Below are 16,734 nucleotides of genomic sequence, written 5' to 3'. Positions count from 1 at the left end.
CAAGTTACCCAATTTGAATTAGCTTAGGTCAAAAGAGAATTATTGGATCTTATACTTGGAAAGTCCAGGGTAATTCTGAACTCAGGCATAGCTGAATCCAGGAGCTCCAATGATATCACAGCTCTTGCTGTTTCTTCCCCTTCTCCCCCTTCTATTACTTCTGCTTTTTTTGTGTCTCTGCATACTGTCTTCATTCTCTACTACTGCAGACAGGCTTTCCCCATTTGACAGCTCTGTGCCTACAATATTAGAGCTGTGATCCAAAAGGAAGAGAGGCCTTCCCAGTTATCTCCAGCAGAAGACACAAGCAAGGATGATTCTGATTGTTCCAGCTTGAAATAAACAAGCGTGATCATTCCTGAAACAACTGTGACAGTCCAGGCAGATGTATTAGCATGGCTGGAATGGGCAGCCTCCCTCCCCCACCCCCCACCCCAGGACCACAAGGAATGGGGGTACAGGGAAGAGAGCAGAATTCTTCAAATGCAACAGAAGGAAGGGAAATTCATCCTGTATATGGTAGGCTCCAGCAATAACTTCCAGGATCCAGAATTGTGCATCCTTCCTTCCCCCAACAATGGGCCCACAACCACCTTTATTACCTTAACTGATTCAGCCCTCAAGGATCTTGGTAGGGCTCCTGAGTGAGGCATATGTGGGGAGGAGGTGTCGGGCTGCAGCGTGAAGTGAAGGGCATTTGGGTTCTGCTTCCTGCCAAGAGGAAAGTGGAGGAGAAATGAGGCTTGCTTGAGGGCTCTGGGTACAATACATATCATTCCTACCTCCTGCACTTCTCCCAGGGACCACCAGAGAGCGCCCAGAGCCCAGCATCCCCGTTAACAGGAAGACGCAGAATCTGCGAGACTTTTGGAAAACTCAAAAGAGTGGTGGGCAGGAGAGAGCAGGACTAAAAGGAAGCAAGGCCATGGGACAGTTCAAGGAGGGTTCCCAGACTGCCTGGGACCTCTGGGTTGGTGCACGCCTAGGGCTGGGATGCCTACCTCCCAGTCTCTACTGCCTGCTCTGGAGGCAGGAATAACTGGGCATCCTTCTACAACATACCAGAGAGGGAAACTGAGGCAGTGGCACAAACCAACACTACATCCAGAAAGCTAAAAGGAATCCCATTAGGTGGAGCTTGGTCAAGTCACTTAACCTCTCTGAACCTCAGTTTCCCTGTGTGAAATGGGGAGTGCCTTATAGCCTGTAAACCACTAGTCACAGTTAGTGGTCTGCCTTCCATGGCAGAGCCCAGCAGGGGCCTGGGAACTGCCCTGTGTAAGGGTGAGGGGTGAGAGTGATGACCTAGGAAGCACCCCTTTGACCACCATTAGCCTGATCCTCTTTAAACTCAGAGGGGGCTCTTGCCTTTCGGCCGGGGCAAGGGATCAGAGGCGGAGCTTAGGAGGGTCCCCATTGCACATCCTGCCCACCCCTTGCTCCACCAGCTGCTCATCTCCAGCCTGAGCTATCCAGGACCCCTGCTGGCTGAGCAGTGGGAGACACGTGGACCTGGGGAGGTGGGGGAAGAGGTGTCCCGGATGTGTGCATGGCCACGCCAGGAACAGCCCAGACACAGACAGATGGGTGGGGAAGTGGAGCTGGAGGGCCCAGAATCAGCCCGAAGCCCAGGGCTCAGGAAACCTTTCCCTTTCCCTTCAATCACCAAACATATGGGCAGTTTGGAGAGACTGAAGCAGCAAGCAATTGCCCCTCACCTGGCTGAGGGGTCGTGGTCCCCAAGCTGGGCCATAGGACAGAGCTCCCATGTCAGCCTAAGGCTCCATCCCTCTCGTCTTCACCAGGACAGACTTCTCCAGCTGAGTGTCAGGGCTCAGCCTGCGTTGGCCTGAGCTAGGGAGAGCTGGGCCTGTGAGGGTCCCACCTGTTCTCACCCTGGTCCTCCTCAGCCCACCCTTCCCCGAAGCCTCTTCCAGAGCTGCCACAGCTGGAACCATTCTGAAGCCGCCTTTCATCCCAGTGCTCCCCCCGCCCCTAGTGGCCCCTGTAATTGTGGTCTGAGGCAGCGGCTGCTGGGCTGAGGGCCAGGGCACAGGGCAAGGGCAGGGCCAGAGTGGGTCCTGGGGGCCTCCTGATAGGGTCCTGGCCATGGGGGTGGGGTGGAGCTTGGGGTCCAAGCACACATTCTCTGGCCTCATCGACACCCTTGCCAAGTCCCAGTGCTTGCACGTCCTCCCTTGCCTGAACAGAGGAGAAGAAAAATTCCTCTGGCTTGCACATCCCTAGACCCTCATGACTTCGGGCCAGAACCCTTCCTGGAGTCTTCTCCCCCTCCTTTGCACACCTATATTACGAGGGCAATGGAGGATGGGAGCGCAAAGGGACCTTCCCTCATTAAAGGGAGGCCGAAGGAAAGAAAACCAGCCTTTCAACCAGGCCAGCAGCATTTCCCAAACAAGGCCCTTACCAAAATCACTTGGGGTACTGCCTAGACGTGAGGACCCCAGGTCTTGCCCCTGGAAAGGTTGATTCAGCAGCATCCCAAAACAGCCTACCCCAGCGGATCCACGTGATAGGTCAAGCGCGGGCAAGTGTGAGCACTGGCTGGGGAGGAAGGAGGCCTGCAACCTGGATCAGGAATCTGTTCCCTGTGCCACGTTGGGCCTGTTTCCAATCTTTTCTGGGTCTCAATTTCCCCAACAGCAATGGGACAGTGGAAGCATGACTCCACATCCTGGCTTGTCCCTGGTGCCCTCTCCTGCCCTGAGCACATGCCTCCTTCATGTATTGAGTCTGGTCCTGCCCTGTCACTCCCCATATTCTTTCCAAACTCTTGTTGTCCTGTCTCTACAACCTGATGGGAGAATTGGGGGCAGGGGGAGACTAGGGTCAGGCAAGGTGCTGGCTGACGCAGACTGCTTCCTGCCCCTGGCTGTTTCCCTGCTGTCCAGCCAGACTGCTCCCCCAACTCCCCCCGCCACCCCCAGCAGCCTCAAGCCCTTAATTCCTGACAGCTGCGGTGGCTGCTGGCAGGGATGGGGGGAAGGAGGGGGAGTATACTGTCAGCCTGCCATTGCTCAGGCTGCCCCCACCACCTGACAGTCTGGGGACCAGGAAGGCCCCTTCCCTCTTCTCCAGTTCCCCAAGGAAGGGCAATTCCAGGAATGGCTCCTTTTGTCTCTGAGCCCAGCAGCTTGGATAATTCTGTCCCTAAACCAGGAGGGGCTCTCTTCAGAGCGAGGGACCAGGGGGATTGGGAGAGGTGTGGGTGTGCATGGAGTGAGGGGCTGTACCCATTTCACAGAGGAGGATGCTGAGGCCACAGCGGGGGTAAGATTTGCTATCAGGACTCACGGAACAAGCCTCTTTCCGCCAACCCTCTGCCTCAAATCCTTGCCTGGGCCCAAGCACACGCTACCCATATAAAGGTGGGGCCCGGTATTCAGCCAGGGTGGGAGGCAGGAAGCGATCTCAGAGAAGAGGAAGTCTGAGCCAGGAGGCTGGTCCAGAGCAGGGCCAGGCCAGGGGCAGTGCAAAGACCAAGAGCAGGTGCAGGCAAGCCGTGCTCAATGCTGGGGCCACCACGGCGACTGCTGCTGCTGCTGCTGCTGCTGCACTGGGAATCAGAACTGGATTTGGTTCCCATTCTTCCACTAACTGTGCTTTGTGACCTTGAGTAAGCCATGGCCTTCTCTGAGTTTCAATATGAACTCCTCTGAGTTTCAATATTTTCTTGTGAAATAGAAGGGGGCTTAATGAGATGACCTCAAAGCCCTCTTCCAGGATTAAAGAGGCTCTCTGACCCCTCCTTCCACAGTGCACCACCCTTCCCAGGGCTGGGCTCCTGCACATTTACTGGAGGCCCGGCACTTGTGCCATTCTTGGCTCCCAGCAGGAGGCAAGGTGGGCCCTTGTTAAACTCATTTCACAAGGAGCAGGGGGTGGCTCAGCCAGCAGGAGGCACCGGTTTAAGGTCACACATCCAACGAGAGCAAGTGCTAGAGGCTGCCAAACCCCTTCGCAGGGCCGGGCACCTCCCTCACAAGTCAGGCCTGGGAAGTCCCTTCGAGGTGGAGAGGCAGAAGCAGAGGGGCCCGCCCGGCCCCTCCAGCCCCTGCAGATGTCTGTTGGGGGGGAGGGGGACTGCCCAACAACACACACCTCACGGTAAAACACACCTTCCCACACAAACACGCCCGGGGCTAGCAACCAGCGTGCCCCGCGCTGGAGCACCTCCGCAAGCACACGCTCACCGACCCCAACGATTCTCTGTCCCTCACCCCTGCCCTCGTTACAGTGGTTCCCACCCCAGTCCTCGGAGGATGTAGTGGCCTCGGGACGCCTCTACGCCTCCACCCCCGCCGTGACGTCACGTGGGGTAGAGCCCTGAGACACTAAATGTAGGGGGGTGGGGGGAGCGGGGAGGCGGCGGAGCTCCCCCGGCTGGGACAGTCACTCACTAGCTGGGCCGTGGGGCTGGGCACAGACAGCGCCGCCCCCCACCCCCCGGATCCGCGCTCGCCCTCAGAAGCGCAGGCTCGCCGCCCTGCGCTGGGGGGTCCCTAGCATACCAGCCTCGTGTCCCCAGCCTGCTACACCTCCGAGCCCCTCAAGAGGCACCGGGAACTGTCGTAGGGGGGCCTCGGGAAATTCCCCGGACCCCTGTGCCAGGAGGTGCTCAGTGCGCCCGCCCGCCCCCCTCCCCCGAGGGCGGTGCCCGGGGGCGCTGCCCCATGGTGCCTGGAGGAGGGCGCCGTCTGCTCCCGGAGCCGTGACCCGCGTCGGAGCTGTGTGTCGCAGCCGCCGCGACCCCGGCGGATCATGCGCCGCCGTCCCCGGCTCACTCGCCCAGCGGGGCTGTGAGCCCCCCACCTCTGGCGCGTCACGGCCTGTGCGCCATGGGCAGCGCCCACCCTCGCCCCTGGCGGCGGCTCCAACCTCGGCCCCAGCCGCGGCCAGAGCTCTGCGCGCTCCTGTTTTTCCTCCTGCTGCTGGCTGCCGCCGTGCCCAGGTGAGCCCTCATGTCATGGCACGCCTTCCTAGAAGCTGGGACCCCCAGAGGCAGGGGCTTCTGGCTATCCTGCTGGGGCATGGGGCCCTGGGAGGAGGGGACGCCGGGGTCGCAGGGAAGCACTGGCTTCCAGCAAGACAGTGCCTGTTAGGAGCGTCTGGACAGGTAACAGGGAATGGGCAGTCCGGAGAGACCCGGCAATGCAGAGGAGAGTGATGGCAACTAGGAGGGGAGGTGTCTGGGGAGGGGTGTGCCAACCTGAAGTCTCTGCCTCACTTGGAGAAGGCACCCCCCTACACACACCCTCACCCCAGGAGGAAGCTCAAACTGTCTTTCTCCACCTTGGAGGTCACCCCCAGGGAGGGGCAGGGGTTGGGACCTAGAAGGAAGCAGCCCAGGTGGGGTCAGAGAGAGACTGCAGTCGGAAGGGCTCTTGGTGTGTGCATGCGTGTCATCTAATGAGCCCAGCAAGTTGTGCGGGTAAACAGCAGTATGTGTGTGCATGTGTATGGGTGTGAAAGTGAGAGCTCATGGGCCAATGTACATTAAAATGAACCTGTGTGTGTAAATGTGACTGTCTTTGATTGTATATGAGGGTCTGTAACGATGTCTGATGAAGTGCGAGTGTGTGTTCCTGGGGTTGTGTGTACACCATGGCATGCATAAAAGTGTGTCTGCATGAACGCTGACTGTTTGAGAACATGCCTTTGGGAGTGGGGTACTGGGGGACTTTGCGTGTGTGGGCATCTGTGCCTGGAGATGAACTTATGAAATACTGTGTGTGCATGCACACTGGATGTGTGTGCATTTGCACATTTACCTGTGTGCGTGTGTGGCTTGATGGGTTGTTTTGGAGGGGGTGATGGTGAAATCAAGGAAAGGAGAATGCTTTGGGGGTGCAATGATGGGCTAACCCTTCAGAAGCAGTGTGTGTTGTTAGATGGGGCCAGGTAACTGCTGCCTTGGTCCCTGGTTTGCCCACCCAACACCAACCCATTCCCACCCTTCAGGTCAGCACCTAACGACATCCTAGGCCTCCGCCTGCCCCCCGAACCTGTGCTCAACGCCAACACAGTGTGCCTGACACTGCCAGGCCTGAGCCGGCGGCAGATGGAGGTGTGTGTGCGCCACCCCGACGTGGCTGCCTCCGCCATCCAGGGCATCCAGATCGCCATCCATGAATGCCAGCACCAGTTCCGGGACCAGCGCTGGAACTGCTCTAGTCTTGAAACCAGAAACAAGATCCCCTACGAGAGTCCCATCTTCAGCAGAGGTAGTCACCCCTCCCACTTCCCTGCCCACCTTATCCAGCATCCCCCTCCCCCAGAACTTGTCCACCAGCCATCCCCCAACTCACTCTCTCAAGCTGGTAGTCCCCTCCTTATCATGTGTTCATAGGCCAGCCGTGCTCTCCTGCCTCTGTCTGTTCTCAGAAAGGCCACGGGGCCAGGCATACATACAAGGGACAATGTGGCTCCAGGCTGAGCTGTGTGGGATGAGGATGGCAGGTCTCATGCCTGAGAGCACAGGGCTCCTGGGTTCCCTTGCCCATCAATGATGCCATATATATCAGGCCCAGGAAACAGCTGTACCTGTCACTTGCCTCAGTCTACCCTCCTCTACCTAGTAAACAGCATTTAAGATGGAGAGCCTGGGATAAAGCAGGCACGAAAAGGGGAGGGAGAAGGTTGGGAATTTTCTGCCAAATGGTGCGGGTGGGGAAGCCTGGGCAGGTACAACGTCTGTTTCTGCAGAAGCTCCTCCTGGCGGGGTACACCGCCAGCCTCTGTGTCATCCTTGCCACCCCTGAAAACCTCTCTTATTCAGAGGCTCTGGGTGGGCGTGTGCCGGTGCCCAGTGCCTCCCGCCCTGCAGGCCTGGCACCCTGCCGAGCCCTCTTCCCCTCACAGTTCAGAGAAACCTTAGCCCACTCCAGATCCCCCTTGCCCCAGACTTCCGGGTCAGCCAGGGCCCAGGCCAACAATCCTGAGAGTGGCTCAGGCTGGAGCTACAGCCGAAGGTTTTGTTGCTCATCTCCTTCACAACCTCCTCCTGGCTCATATCTTAGACCTTGACTCAGGTTTTTTGGGAAAGTCGAGGCCCGGCCTCCGGTATGGGCCTAGCAGCACATACATCTCTCCTTAGTTGCCAGGGTGGGGTAGTGTGGGGACTCCGTGAACCCTTCTTGGGACTTTTCCAGTCTCCAGGTGACAGTGGAGGAGGAAGGGTACCCAAATGTGTTCTGGTCTTGGCGCCCGAACCCTCCGGGGTAATCAGACTTCAGTGTACCCCAACTTCAGAGAGACCTTGGAAAGCCAGGGTCTTTCCCTTCTGGCCAGGACTGCCTGCATCGCCTGGGCCCCCAAGTCCGGGGCCAACTCAGCACGGGGCCGTCCGCCCCGCCTCCGCGCGCTCTCCCTCCTCCCTCTCCCGGGGCGCCCCGGGCGCTGTTTCTGTTTCTGCGCGGCGGAGCCCGGCCCGACGCGTGTGGCGGCATGCAGCCGCGAACTAATCCCCGCGGGCCGCGGCAGACGGCTCCGGGCCCCAGCCACGCCGCTCTCCAAGAGCGCGCCCCCGCCTCCGCCCGGCGCTCCCGCCCCCGCCCCGTCGTCCTCCCAGCGGCCGCAGCCCGCGCCCCTCCAGTCCTCCCAAAGCGGCTGCCCGGGACCCCGGGGGTCGGTCCAGTGCCGGCCCAGCGCCGCTCCCCGCCCCCGCCGCCCCCGCCGCCCCCGCCGCCCCGCGCGCTGGCACGAAGAGACGCGCCTCTGCCGTTCATGCCCCGGCGGGGCCCGGCGGGCGCTCCCTGCCGCCGCGCGCCCGCGCCCACCCGAGGGTTTCTAGATCACGCGCGCTCGCCGCAGTCCCATTTCCCCCCTAAAGCTCCCGGGTCCTCGCGGTGAGGACACCGCAGCCCTTGCTTCGGCTTCCCCTTACTGGGGTCTCGGGTAGGCTCGTCCCTGCTGCCTGGGGTAGGGCAAGCGAGACTTGGCTCCTCGTCTTCTCTCCGCCTCCGCGCCCCCTATTCCCCTCTGGTCCTCCTGTCCGCTCTGGACTGGGTGGACCCGAACGTCCTGATGGTTTCGCCCCGCCCCTCCCATGCTGCCTAACGTGAGGGGCTCGGAGGCTTGGGGGTGAGTTCCGAGCCGCGCAATCGCGCGGGTTTGGCGCGGTGCCAGATGCTCTCGAGTTCACCTGCAGTTTAATAAGTAGGAGGTGAGCGGGGGGATGGCGGGGAGGAGAGGTTAGGGGTGGAGGGGGGAGGCTTGCCGGGGCTGACCGAGCGGGGCGGCACCCAACGCCTGGACGGGGCAGGGCAGAGGCTCTGGGGCTGGGGGAGGGCTGGGCTCCTTTGGCCTTGCAACACCGCCCTAGCTCTGTGGCTTTTGCTTCTCTCATTGATACACCTCGTTTCTACGTCTCCCTCCTTGGAGGCGACCCTGGGCTTCTAGAATGGGGCTGCCACCTTCCCTCCACGGGGCCACCACTATGACAAGCTTTCACTCGAATGCGGAGTCACTCTTCTCCAGCGTCACATCCGGATCCATCCTGGCCCACCACCCTGAGGACTAGCTAAATGTGAATCCCATAAGTCCACTCTTGGTGGCAGTCCGTCTCTGGTCTGGGTCATTCCCCCAGGTTCCCTTATTTTCAAGCCATGTGGGGTCCATGATGGAGTCAGGTGGCCTTGGTTTCCCCAGGTGGAATATCAGAAGCCTTTTTTGACCCAGGCTGCCAATGGGCTTCTCTTAAATGGATTCTGCCATGTTTAAGTTTAAAATGCAGAGACTGCTGGGAGGAGGTGGTCCTTTGGGCCTTCCATACCAGTGCTGTTATGTCATCTACTTGTCCTGACACCTTCCCTGGGATGGGATGTGCTGGAGGGATGGGGTTCTGATGTAGGAGGGAGAGGGAGGGGGTGCTTGCACACCTGGAGTGGGCAAGCCTGGGAAGGCAGGGCATAGAATAGGGCTTTACCCAGTCACAGAGAGGGCATATAGTGGTGCTGGAGCCTGGGGGGTGGGGCACAGGGATAGGAAACTCCCTGTAGGTAGAGAGTCAGGGAAAAGCTATGGGAGGGCCCCAAGCCCATGCTGGCTGCACTGCCCTGCCCAGGGCAGCTGTGACCTAGGTGCTGAGGGCACTGGCACTGCGAGGCAGTTGGTGGACCCAGGCAGTTGGTGGCTGGACAGAGTGCTGAGCAGAACATCTGATGTCTTCATTGTGAGAAACAGAGAACTCCCTCAATCTCTTGCTCAGCATGGGGTACCAGAGGGAGATTTAGGGAGGAATTGCTCGGGGCTGGGCTTGGGTGCTGGAGTGACAGGGCATGAGGAGTCTACAAGAGACTTGATAGAGGAGTGTGTGTAGATTCACAAAGCGGAGCCTCGGAGCTCCACCCCGTTTAGGTACTGCCATCCCTAAGGCCCAGACCCATTCAAAATGGATGGAAAGTGGGGGCATGAGGCTGTGCAGGAAGCCAGGCCCCCAGCCCAGGGGAAGCCAGCACTTTGAGTGTTCAGCCTCTGCCCTCCAAGGCCTGGTTCTTTCTTCTCCTACCTCCCTTTTCACTCTCATCCTCAGAAAGAAATGGTTTTATGCCTAAGTCTCCAGGGCATGGGGTATGTGGTGGCCCTCAGGTGGGGAAACTGAGGCCTAGGTGATGGCACCCAAAAAGGTAGCTAGCACATACTGTGTCAGGCAATCTTCTATAGCACTTTATCTATGCTTTAGGATCTCCACACTGTCCCCATTCCATAGATCCTAATACTATCCTCATTTTACAAATAAGGCTAAGAGAGGTTATGTAACTTGCTATAAGTCACACAGCTTGTGAGTGAGTGGAAGAGCCAGGATTCAAATGCAAGCTAGCTGATCTTACAGCTTGCACTGAAAAGCTGGCACATTGCTTCCCAAGCCATAAGGCCATTTCGAGCTCCCGACATGTGCCCCGAGATGAGCTATTGCAGTGCGCAAGTGCTCCAAGAAATGAGCCTGATATGCATACACACACACACCCCTACCCATGTTTGTGCAAATGCAAAGTCACATTCAGTGCGACGCCTAAGTGTTCGCACATGCATACCTCTCTATCTGTCCCTCAGTCCAGAGGCAGAAGCATTCACTGAATATTTGCACAGAGCAAATGAAGACGAGACCTCTCCCTTTTCTCCCTCCTTGACTCAAATGGGCAGGGCTCAAATCTCTCTAACTCCTGGTGGTTCCTACCTGCTCCCAAACTCCCTGTCCTCCACACACTCCCCTGCCCTCCAACCCTCCTCCCCCACCCCCTTGCTGGCCCTTGGCTGCGGCCTGCAGCAGCAGCTGACTCCACTTAGATGTTGGCAATCCCTGTCCCAGATCAAAGGCAGGGCAGCTAATTGTGTGTCTTAACAAGTCCCCCTTCTCCCATGCCCCAGGCAGCCCAGCTGGCCATGACCCCACCCCCTCCCCGTCCAGCTGGCCAGATGGCCCAGTGCCTGCATCTGTCCAGACGGTCGGGGCCGGGACCTGAGCAGGAGCTGGGGGTAGACCCAGTGGGCTAGACTTCTATAAGGCCTGGGTGCTTAGAGCAGAGGGTGGCCCACTCACCCCTACACGTGGTTGTGACAGCTGTCAGAGGCCATGGAGTGCTGTAGGGGAAGGCAGCTTCAGCTGCACGGTGGGCGGTAGGGGTGCTCTCTGTGGGCTGCAGACTACTTTTCTCCAGTCTTCCAGGCCTGCCCTTGAAAGTGACAGGCCCTGGAAGATGGTGGTTGACTCTGCACATCTCTTAGACCAGCCTCTGCTCTTTCTTGGTGCCATGTGTGGGCAGCATCATTCAGACTGGGAATTGTATTACTTGGGTTTCTTTCTCAACACAGGACTCCCAGAGAGCTAAATGCCCTTGAGCAGGAAGTCGCCAGGCCTGTGAGCTGGGAGAGCTGGAGCTGCACTCAGCTCCATAATCCCTGTGTCCCTGGGCTTTCCTCCTTTGCATAATGTGTGTGTTGGTGGGTGGGAGGAAAGGGAAGATGCTTTCTGAGACCTGGGCTGCCTTGGTGTGAGTATTCCTGTTTGTCCTAGGAGCAGGCTAATGACTCCTCACAATGAAAGAAGTGCTCAGAGTTCCATAGATAGAAGAATCAACACAGGGTGTGCTCCCCAGGGCCATAGGTCCCCTCTCCTTCCTTGTTGAGCCCCACTCCCACAGCAGTCTCCACTCATCTGCAGCTCCCATCAATCCCAACATCCCCTTTGAAGTCTCCAGCCCCAGCCCCAGCCCTGCCTGTCTTCTCACACCTGGGCACCCTCCTTAGGGAAAAGGTACTACGATGCCATGAGCTGAAAGGGGATGCTAGAGAAGGAAAGTCTGCTTCGTGGGCTTCTAGTGTCCCAAGTGATTTATTCTAGAAGGGGCCAGGAGCTGCTGGGCTCTGTCTCAACTCTGAGTGAAACAAGAAGCAGTGGCAGGCAGCGGACTTGGCCCAGTGGTTAGGGCGTCTGTCTACCACATGGGAGGTCTGCGGTTCAAACCCTGGGCCTCCTTGACCCGAGGGGAGCTGGCCCATGCACAGTGCTGATGCGTGCAAGGAGTGCCCAGCGCAAAAGAAAGTGCAGCCTGTCCAGGAATGGCGCCGCACACATGGAGAGCTGACACAACAAGATGACACAACCAAAAGAAACACAGATCCCCGTGCCGCTGACAACAACGCAAGACGCAGCAAATAGACACAGAGAACAGACAACTGGGGAAGGGGGTGAAGAGAGAGAAATTAATTAATTAAAAAAAAAAAAAAAAAAGAAGCAGTGGCCTGGAACTGTAGCAGGAGTGAGTAAAGTCAGACAGCAGGAAAACGTTCTCAGTAATAGTTAATGTTTATGTTGTACTTACTGTCTTAAGCACTTTATTTTTTTTTAAAGATTTATTTTATTTTATTTATTTCTCTCCCGTCTGCTCTCTTGTGTCCATTCTCTGTGTGTTCTTCTGTGTCCACTTGATTCTTGTCAGGCGGCACCAGGAATCTGTGTCTCTTTTTTGTTGCATCATCTTGCTGCATCAGCTCTCCACGTGTGCAGCGCCACTCCTGGGCAGGCTGTGCTTTTTTTTCACACAGGGTGGCTCTATTTGCAAGGTGCTCTCCTTGCAAGGTGCACTCCTTGCGCGTGGGGCACCCCTACGCGGGGGCACTCCTGTGTGGCACAGCCCTCCTCGCACGCAGCAGCACTGTGCGCAGGACAGCTCACCACACAGATCAGGAGGCCCTCAGTTTGAACCCTGGACCCTCCATATGGTAGGCAGACACTCTATCAGTTGAGCCACATCCGCTTCCCTTAAGCACTTTAAACTTATACTAACTCACTTAATTCTTGGAACAAACAACAAGGGAGTGAATACCTCTACTTTACAGATGAGGAAACTGAGGCACAAAGCGTCTGTCACTTGGCCAAGGTGACAGAGCTGTTAACACTTTGTAAGTGGTAGAGTCAATCTGGCTTCATAGTCCATACTCTTAACTAAGCAGCGTGCAGATCCGGGAGCTGGACTCTCCTTGGCAAATAGACCTCCCTCAGCCACAGGCACTGGCCCACCTTCCCAGAAGCCGGCTCAGGATGGGAGCACCAAGGACGAAAGCAGTGTAAGGTCAGCAGCCAGGCCAGCTCAGCCCTGGGCCCTGAGAGCGGCCAGCCAGGGGGAGTCCTTGCGCTTGTCTTCACTTGCCCTTCCCTCTCGATTTTCAACATCACTACAGGCCAGACCCTGGCCAGGGTACCGGGGTACCTCCAGCATCGCTCAACCTCTCAGCTGACCTAGACTGACCACAGACAGGCAGGGTGCCTCAGTGGTGCCCTTTGCTTGGCAGGGATGTCGTGGTGGACAGGGAAGGGAAGCCCTGCTGGCTCCTTTTCTCTGCGTCTGGACTGGCCCCCAGGGAGGGTTCTGCAGTGGCCTACGGTGGTGGCACACACCAGGTAGGCAACTTGGGGCATGGGGCTTGAGGAGAAGACCTTTTCCCTTACTTCCTCTCTTGCCCATTAACATCTGGGACTGGGAATTCTATCACAGATAACTGATTCTTTAGGTTGAATTTTGCCTTTTTTCTGCAGGTTTCTTTTAAAAGAGCAAATATCTCTGTAACAGACAATAGATTAAGCCCCTGGCCTTAAAAGGAATGTGCTTATCAGACACGTTCTGCCCGACCGTAGAGGCTAGACCCAGAAGTTCCGAGCTTGCTGGGGGGGGGGGGGGGGGGGAGAGAACGGGGTGCCAAAAGAAGAGAGGTGGGAGGAGACTAGGTGTAGAACACCTGGCTTTTAGTGTAATTTCTGCCCCAACTTGACTCTGTGCGCGTGTACCTCACCCTATCTCGTGCCGTGCCTCAGCTTCCCTCTCTGGAAGAAGGTTGGGCAGGGGGATGGGCTGTTGAGGTCCCTCCAACACCCATGTTTTCTGGATCTCCAACCGCAGGTTTCCGAGAGAGCGCCTTTGCCTACGCCATCGCGGCAGCCGGCGTGGTGCACGCGGTGTCCAACGCGTGCGCCCTGGGCAAACTGCGGGCCTGCGGCTGCGACGCGTCCCGGCGCGGGGATGAGGAGGCCTTCCGCCGGAAGCTGCACCGCCTGCAGCTGGACGCGTTGCAGCGCGGCAAGGGCCTGAGCCACGGGGTTCCCGAGCACCCGACTCTGCCCCCCGCCAGCTCCGGCCTGCAGGACTCCTGGGAGTGGGGCGGCTGTAGCCCGGATGTTGGCTTCGGGGAGCGCTTCTCTAAGGACTTTCTGGACTCCCGGGAGCCCCACAGAGACATCCACGCGCGCATGAGGCTCCACAACAACCGAGTGGGGAGACAGGTGAGAGCCCGGCCCCCTGGGCCTGCCCCAGATCCCTCTGCCCAAGACGCGCCCCTGCCCCCAGGCCCACCTCTCCTTCTGGGACTACACTGCTTCTGCTAAGTCACCTCCTCTCTCGCTGCCCCCCTCCGCAATTATTCAGTCAACAAACATGCGTTGGCCGCAGCCTGCTGTGTGCCTATCACTGCCTGGTCCTGGGGATTTAGGGAGAAACCACCTCAGCCCTGGAGTAGCTCACTGGCTGACCAACCTGCTGCTCCCGTTTCCTTGGGAAATAAATGAAGAGAGGGCGTGGGTCAGGACCCCAGGCGTCAGTGACTTCCCCTATAGAGTTGGAAGGTTGAACGACATCCCTCGTAAAGCCCCGCCCCCTTCCATGTTCTGTGGTTCTGTGATGTCTGCGGCTGCCTCGTCGTTGGTCCTGGCGCTCCCGCCTTTCTGTAGAGTCTTCAAATGAGGGGTTCCTGCTAAGTGAGGTTCCCAAGGGCCATCATGCCCTCAGAGGTTCATAACTACCTCAAAGGCCAATCACAATTTTTTAAAAAGATTAAAGAAAAAGAAAAAAAAAGGGGGGGAAAGAAAGGAATGCATGCAGTAATTAAGCCTGCATGGGATGAGTGCTTACTATGTACCAAGCCCTGTCTGAACCCTCTACTGCAACCCAGCCTGTTAGTCCTTACAAGTATGCTGGGAGGTGGGTATTATTTTTAGCCTCATGTTAAGATAGGGAAACAGAGGCACAAGAGACTAAGAAGCTTGTAGAGTCTACACTGTGATGCCTCCGGGGCCCGCAGGGTAACTCAGCACCCTCCTTTCCTGGTTCCTCGGGCCCTGTCTGCCTGCCTGCACAGGCCTTGCTCTCAGCCCCCTCTCACCGCGGCCGCCCCTTCTCCATCTCCCTCTGCTTCCTTCCAGCCTCTCAGTTGGAGCAGGTTCAACTTCTCCCTCCACCTAGACTCGGAGCTGGCTCAGCATTTCTCAGCCTGACTTAGAGGCGGATAAACTGAGGCACACCCACCCTCAGATCACGTCCAGCTCCCACTCAGGCCTGCCCTGTCCCTGCACTCTTCTCCCAAGCTTCCATACAATCCCAGCCCATACCAGTGGTGCCACCGCCTCCTCGTTAAACGGGTTAATTAACGGCTGCTGCCTGTGGGAAGCAGATGTTCTGGAGCTGTTGGCCAGGGAGACATGCGGGCTGGTTCCCACGTGCTGCTGACGCCCCAGCGTGCACGCATAAGCTGTGGGAGCTCTTAAGACTCGGAGGGGAAGGACCCCGCTCTGGATGGCCCTCCAGCCTGTAGGGCCCCCACATCTTCACTCTTCCTGACTGAGGGTGGGTTTTTGGAGAGAATTGGGGGGAAAAAGGATGTGGCCAACTTCCTATGGGGTCTGGTGAGGATAAGGCCCAGGGGTTGGGAAGACTCTAGAGCAGGCTGAGAGCTGGGATGAAGTGGGAGTGGGGGTTGTGATCCTATAACCACCTCCCTTGGTGGCCCAAGAATCTTTGTCCCCACTTGCATTTTTGAGCCCAGCTTTCTGGTTTCCGCTCCTGGTTTGTAGTCATGTAAAGACTTTGGCCCCTGTTGGTGCTCCCTTTTTGCTAGGAGGGACAATGGCACTCAGCATAGAGCAGAATAAGCCCTGGCCAGCATAATTGGAGCGGGGGAAGGAGTGTTTTCCCAGACCCCACCCCTCTCCTTAGGCTCCCTGCGGGACCCCAGGAAGCCACGGGGTTTTCACAGACTCACTGCAGCCCCTACCTCACAGCCTGGAGGGGGACCAGAGGCTTTGGGGCTGGCATGTAGTGGGTCCGCAACCCCCCAGTTCCTAGCCCCAGCCTGAGGAAGGAGAGGGAATTTCCCTGAGGATCTGGGATCCCCCCTCAGGAAGTAAGGGCAGACTTGGGTGGCCCCCGAGGGCCCCCTGCAGCTGCTGGAAGAGGGGGGTAGGAGGGGAAGGGAACAGGAAGGAGGGAATTCCCCCAGGGCCTGGCCTGGTGCGAGGTGGATGGGGGAGCCGCAGGAGCGCAGTTGTTGGGCTTAGGAGCTCTGGGGCCCCCTGCGCGGCCCTCTGCTTTGCCCCTGTCTATTGGGAATTGGTTTCAAAGGCCCAGATTCTCGCAAGCCAGCCTCAGGGTGGGAGGAGGGCAGAGGGGTTGGCCGTGGGTGCCACCTTCACCGTGCGGTCCTTCGCAGGCGGTGATGGAGAACATGCGGCGGAAGTGCAAGTGCCACGGTACGTCAGGCAGCTGCCAGCTCAAGACGTGCTGGCAGGTGACTCCCGAGTTCCGCGCGGTGGGGGCGCTGCTGCGCAGCCGCTTCCACCGCGCCACGCTCATCCGGCCGCACAACCGCAACGGCGGCCAGCTGGAGCCGGGCCCCGCGGGGGCACCCTCGCCGGCACCGGGCGCCCCGGGGCCGGGACCGCGCCGCCGCGCCAGCCCCGCCGACCTGATCTATTTTGAGAAGTCCCCCGACTTCTGCGAGCGGGAGCCGCGACTGGACTCGGCGGGCACCGTGGGCCGCCTGTGCAACAAGAGCAGCGCGGGTCCCGACGGCTGCGGCAGCATGTGCTGCGGCCGCGGCCACAACATCCTGCGCCAGACGCGCAGCGAGCGCTGCCACTGCCGCTTCCACTGGTGCTGCTTCGTGGTCTGCGAGGAGTGCCGCATCACCGAGTGGGTCAGCGTCTGCAAGTGAGCGCCCCAGGGCCCCTGGGGCCTGACGAAGGCTCCCCTCCCTGAGCCTGGCCCTCCGCGGCTTTGATGTTGGCCGGGCAGAGTCGCCTTGGCTCCTGGAAGAGGAGGTTGGACCAGATGACCTAATAGGACCTTCCCAGCTCTGAGGGACATCAAGTCAGAGTCAGGGGGCATTCCAGTCCAGGCCCGTCTGGACCCCACCACTCACTTATGTGGGCTCCAGGACTAATTGGTG

At 58.5% G+C, this 16,734-nt stretch overlaps 1 protein-coding gene across 1 annotated transcript; it reads left to right on the top strand.

The window, feature by feature from the left end:
• Positions 1–4,859: 4,859 nt before the first annotated feature.
• Positions 4,860–16,500, top strand: WNT10A (Wnt family member 10A). The gene is made up of 4 exons (XM_004467785.2): positions 4,860–4,972; positions 5,983–6,245; positions 13,419–13,798; positions 15,997–16,500. Exons 1-4 carry the CDS (start codon positions 4,860–4,862, stop codon positions 16,498–16,500), a joined length of 1,260 nt encoding a protein of 419 aa, XP_004467842.2.
• The last annotated feature ends 234 nt before the right edge of the window (positions 16,501–16,734 follow it).

The sequence above is a fragment of the Dasypus novemcinctus genome, chromosome 7, assembly GCF_030445035.2.
Source record: "Dasypus novemcinctus isolate mDasNov1 chromosome 7, mDasNov1.1.hap2, whole genome shotgun sequence".
NCBI lineage: Eukaryota > Metazoa > Chordata > Mammalia > Cingulata > Dasypodidae > Dasypus > Dasypus novemcinctus.
The sequence above is the reverse complement of the archived record's forward strand: the minus strand, read 5'-3'. Positions and strand labels throughout refer to the sequence as shown.

Excerpts from the sequence above, each read along its gene's own strand:
- WNT10A (XM_004467785.2), top strand. The coding sequence starts at position 4,860 with ATGGGCAGCGCCCACCCTCGCCCCTGGCGGCGGCTCCAACCTCGGCCC. Across the intron at positions 4,973-5,982 it reads CTGGCTGCCGCCGTGCCCAG|GTCAGCACCTAACGACATCC; the intron begins GTGAGCCCTCAT and ends CCCACCCTTCAG. Across the intron at positions 13,799-15,996 it reads ACAACCGAGTGGGGAGACAG|GCGGTGATGGAGAACATGCG; the intron begins GTGAGAGCCCGG and ends GGTCCTTCGCAG.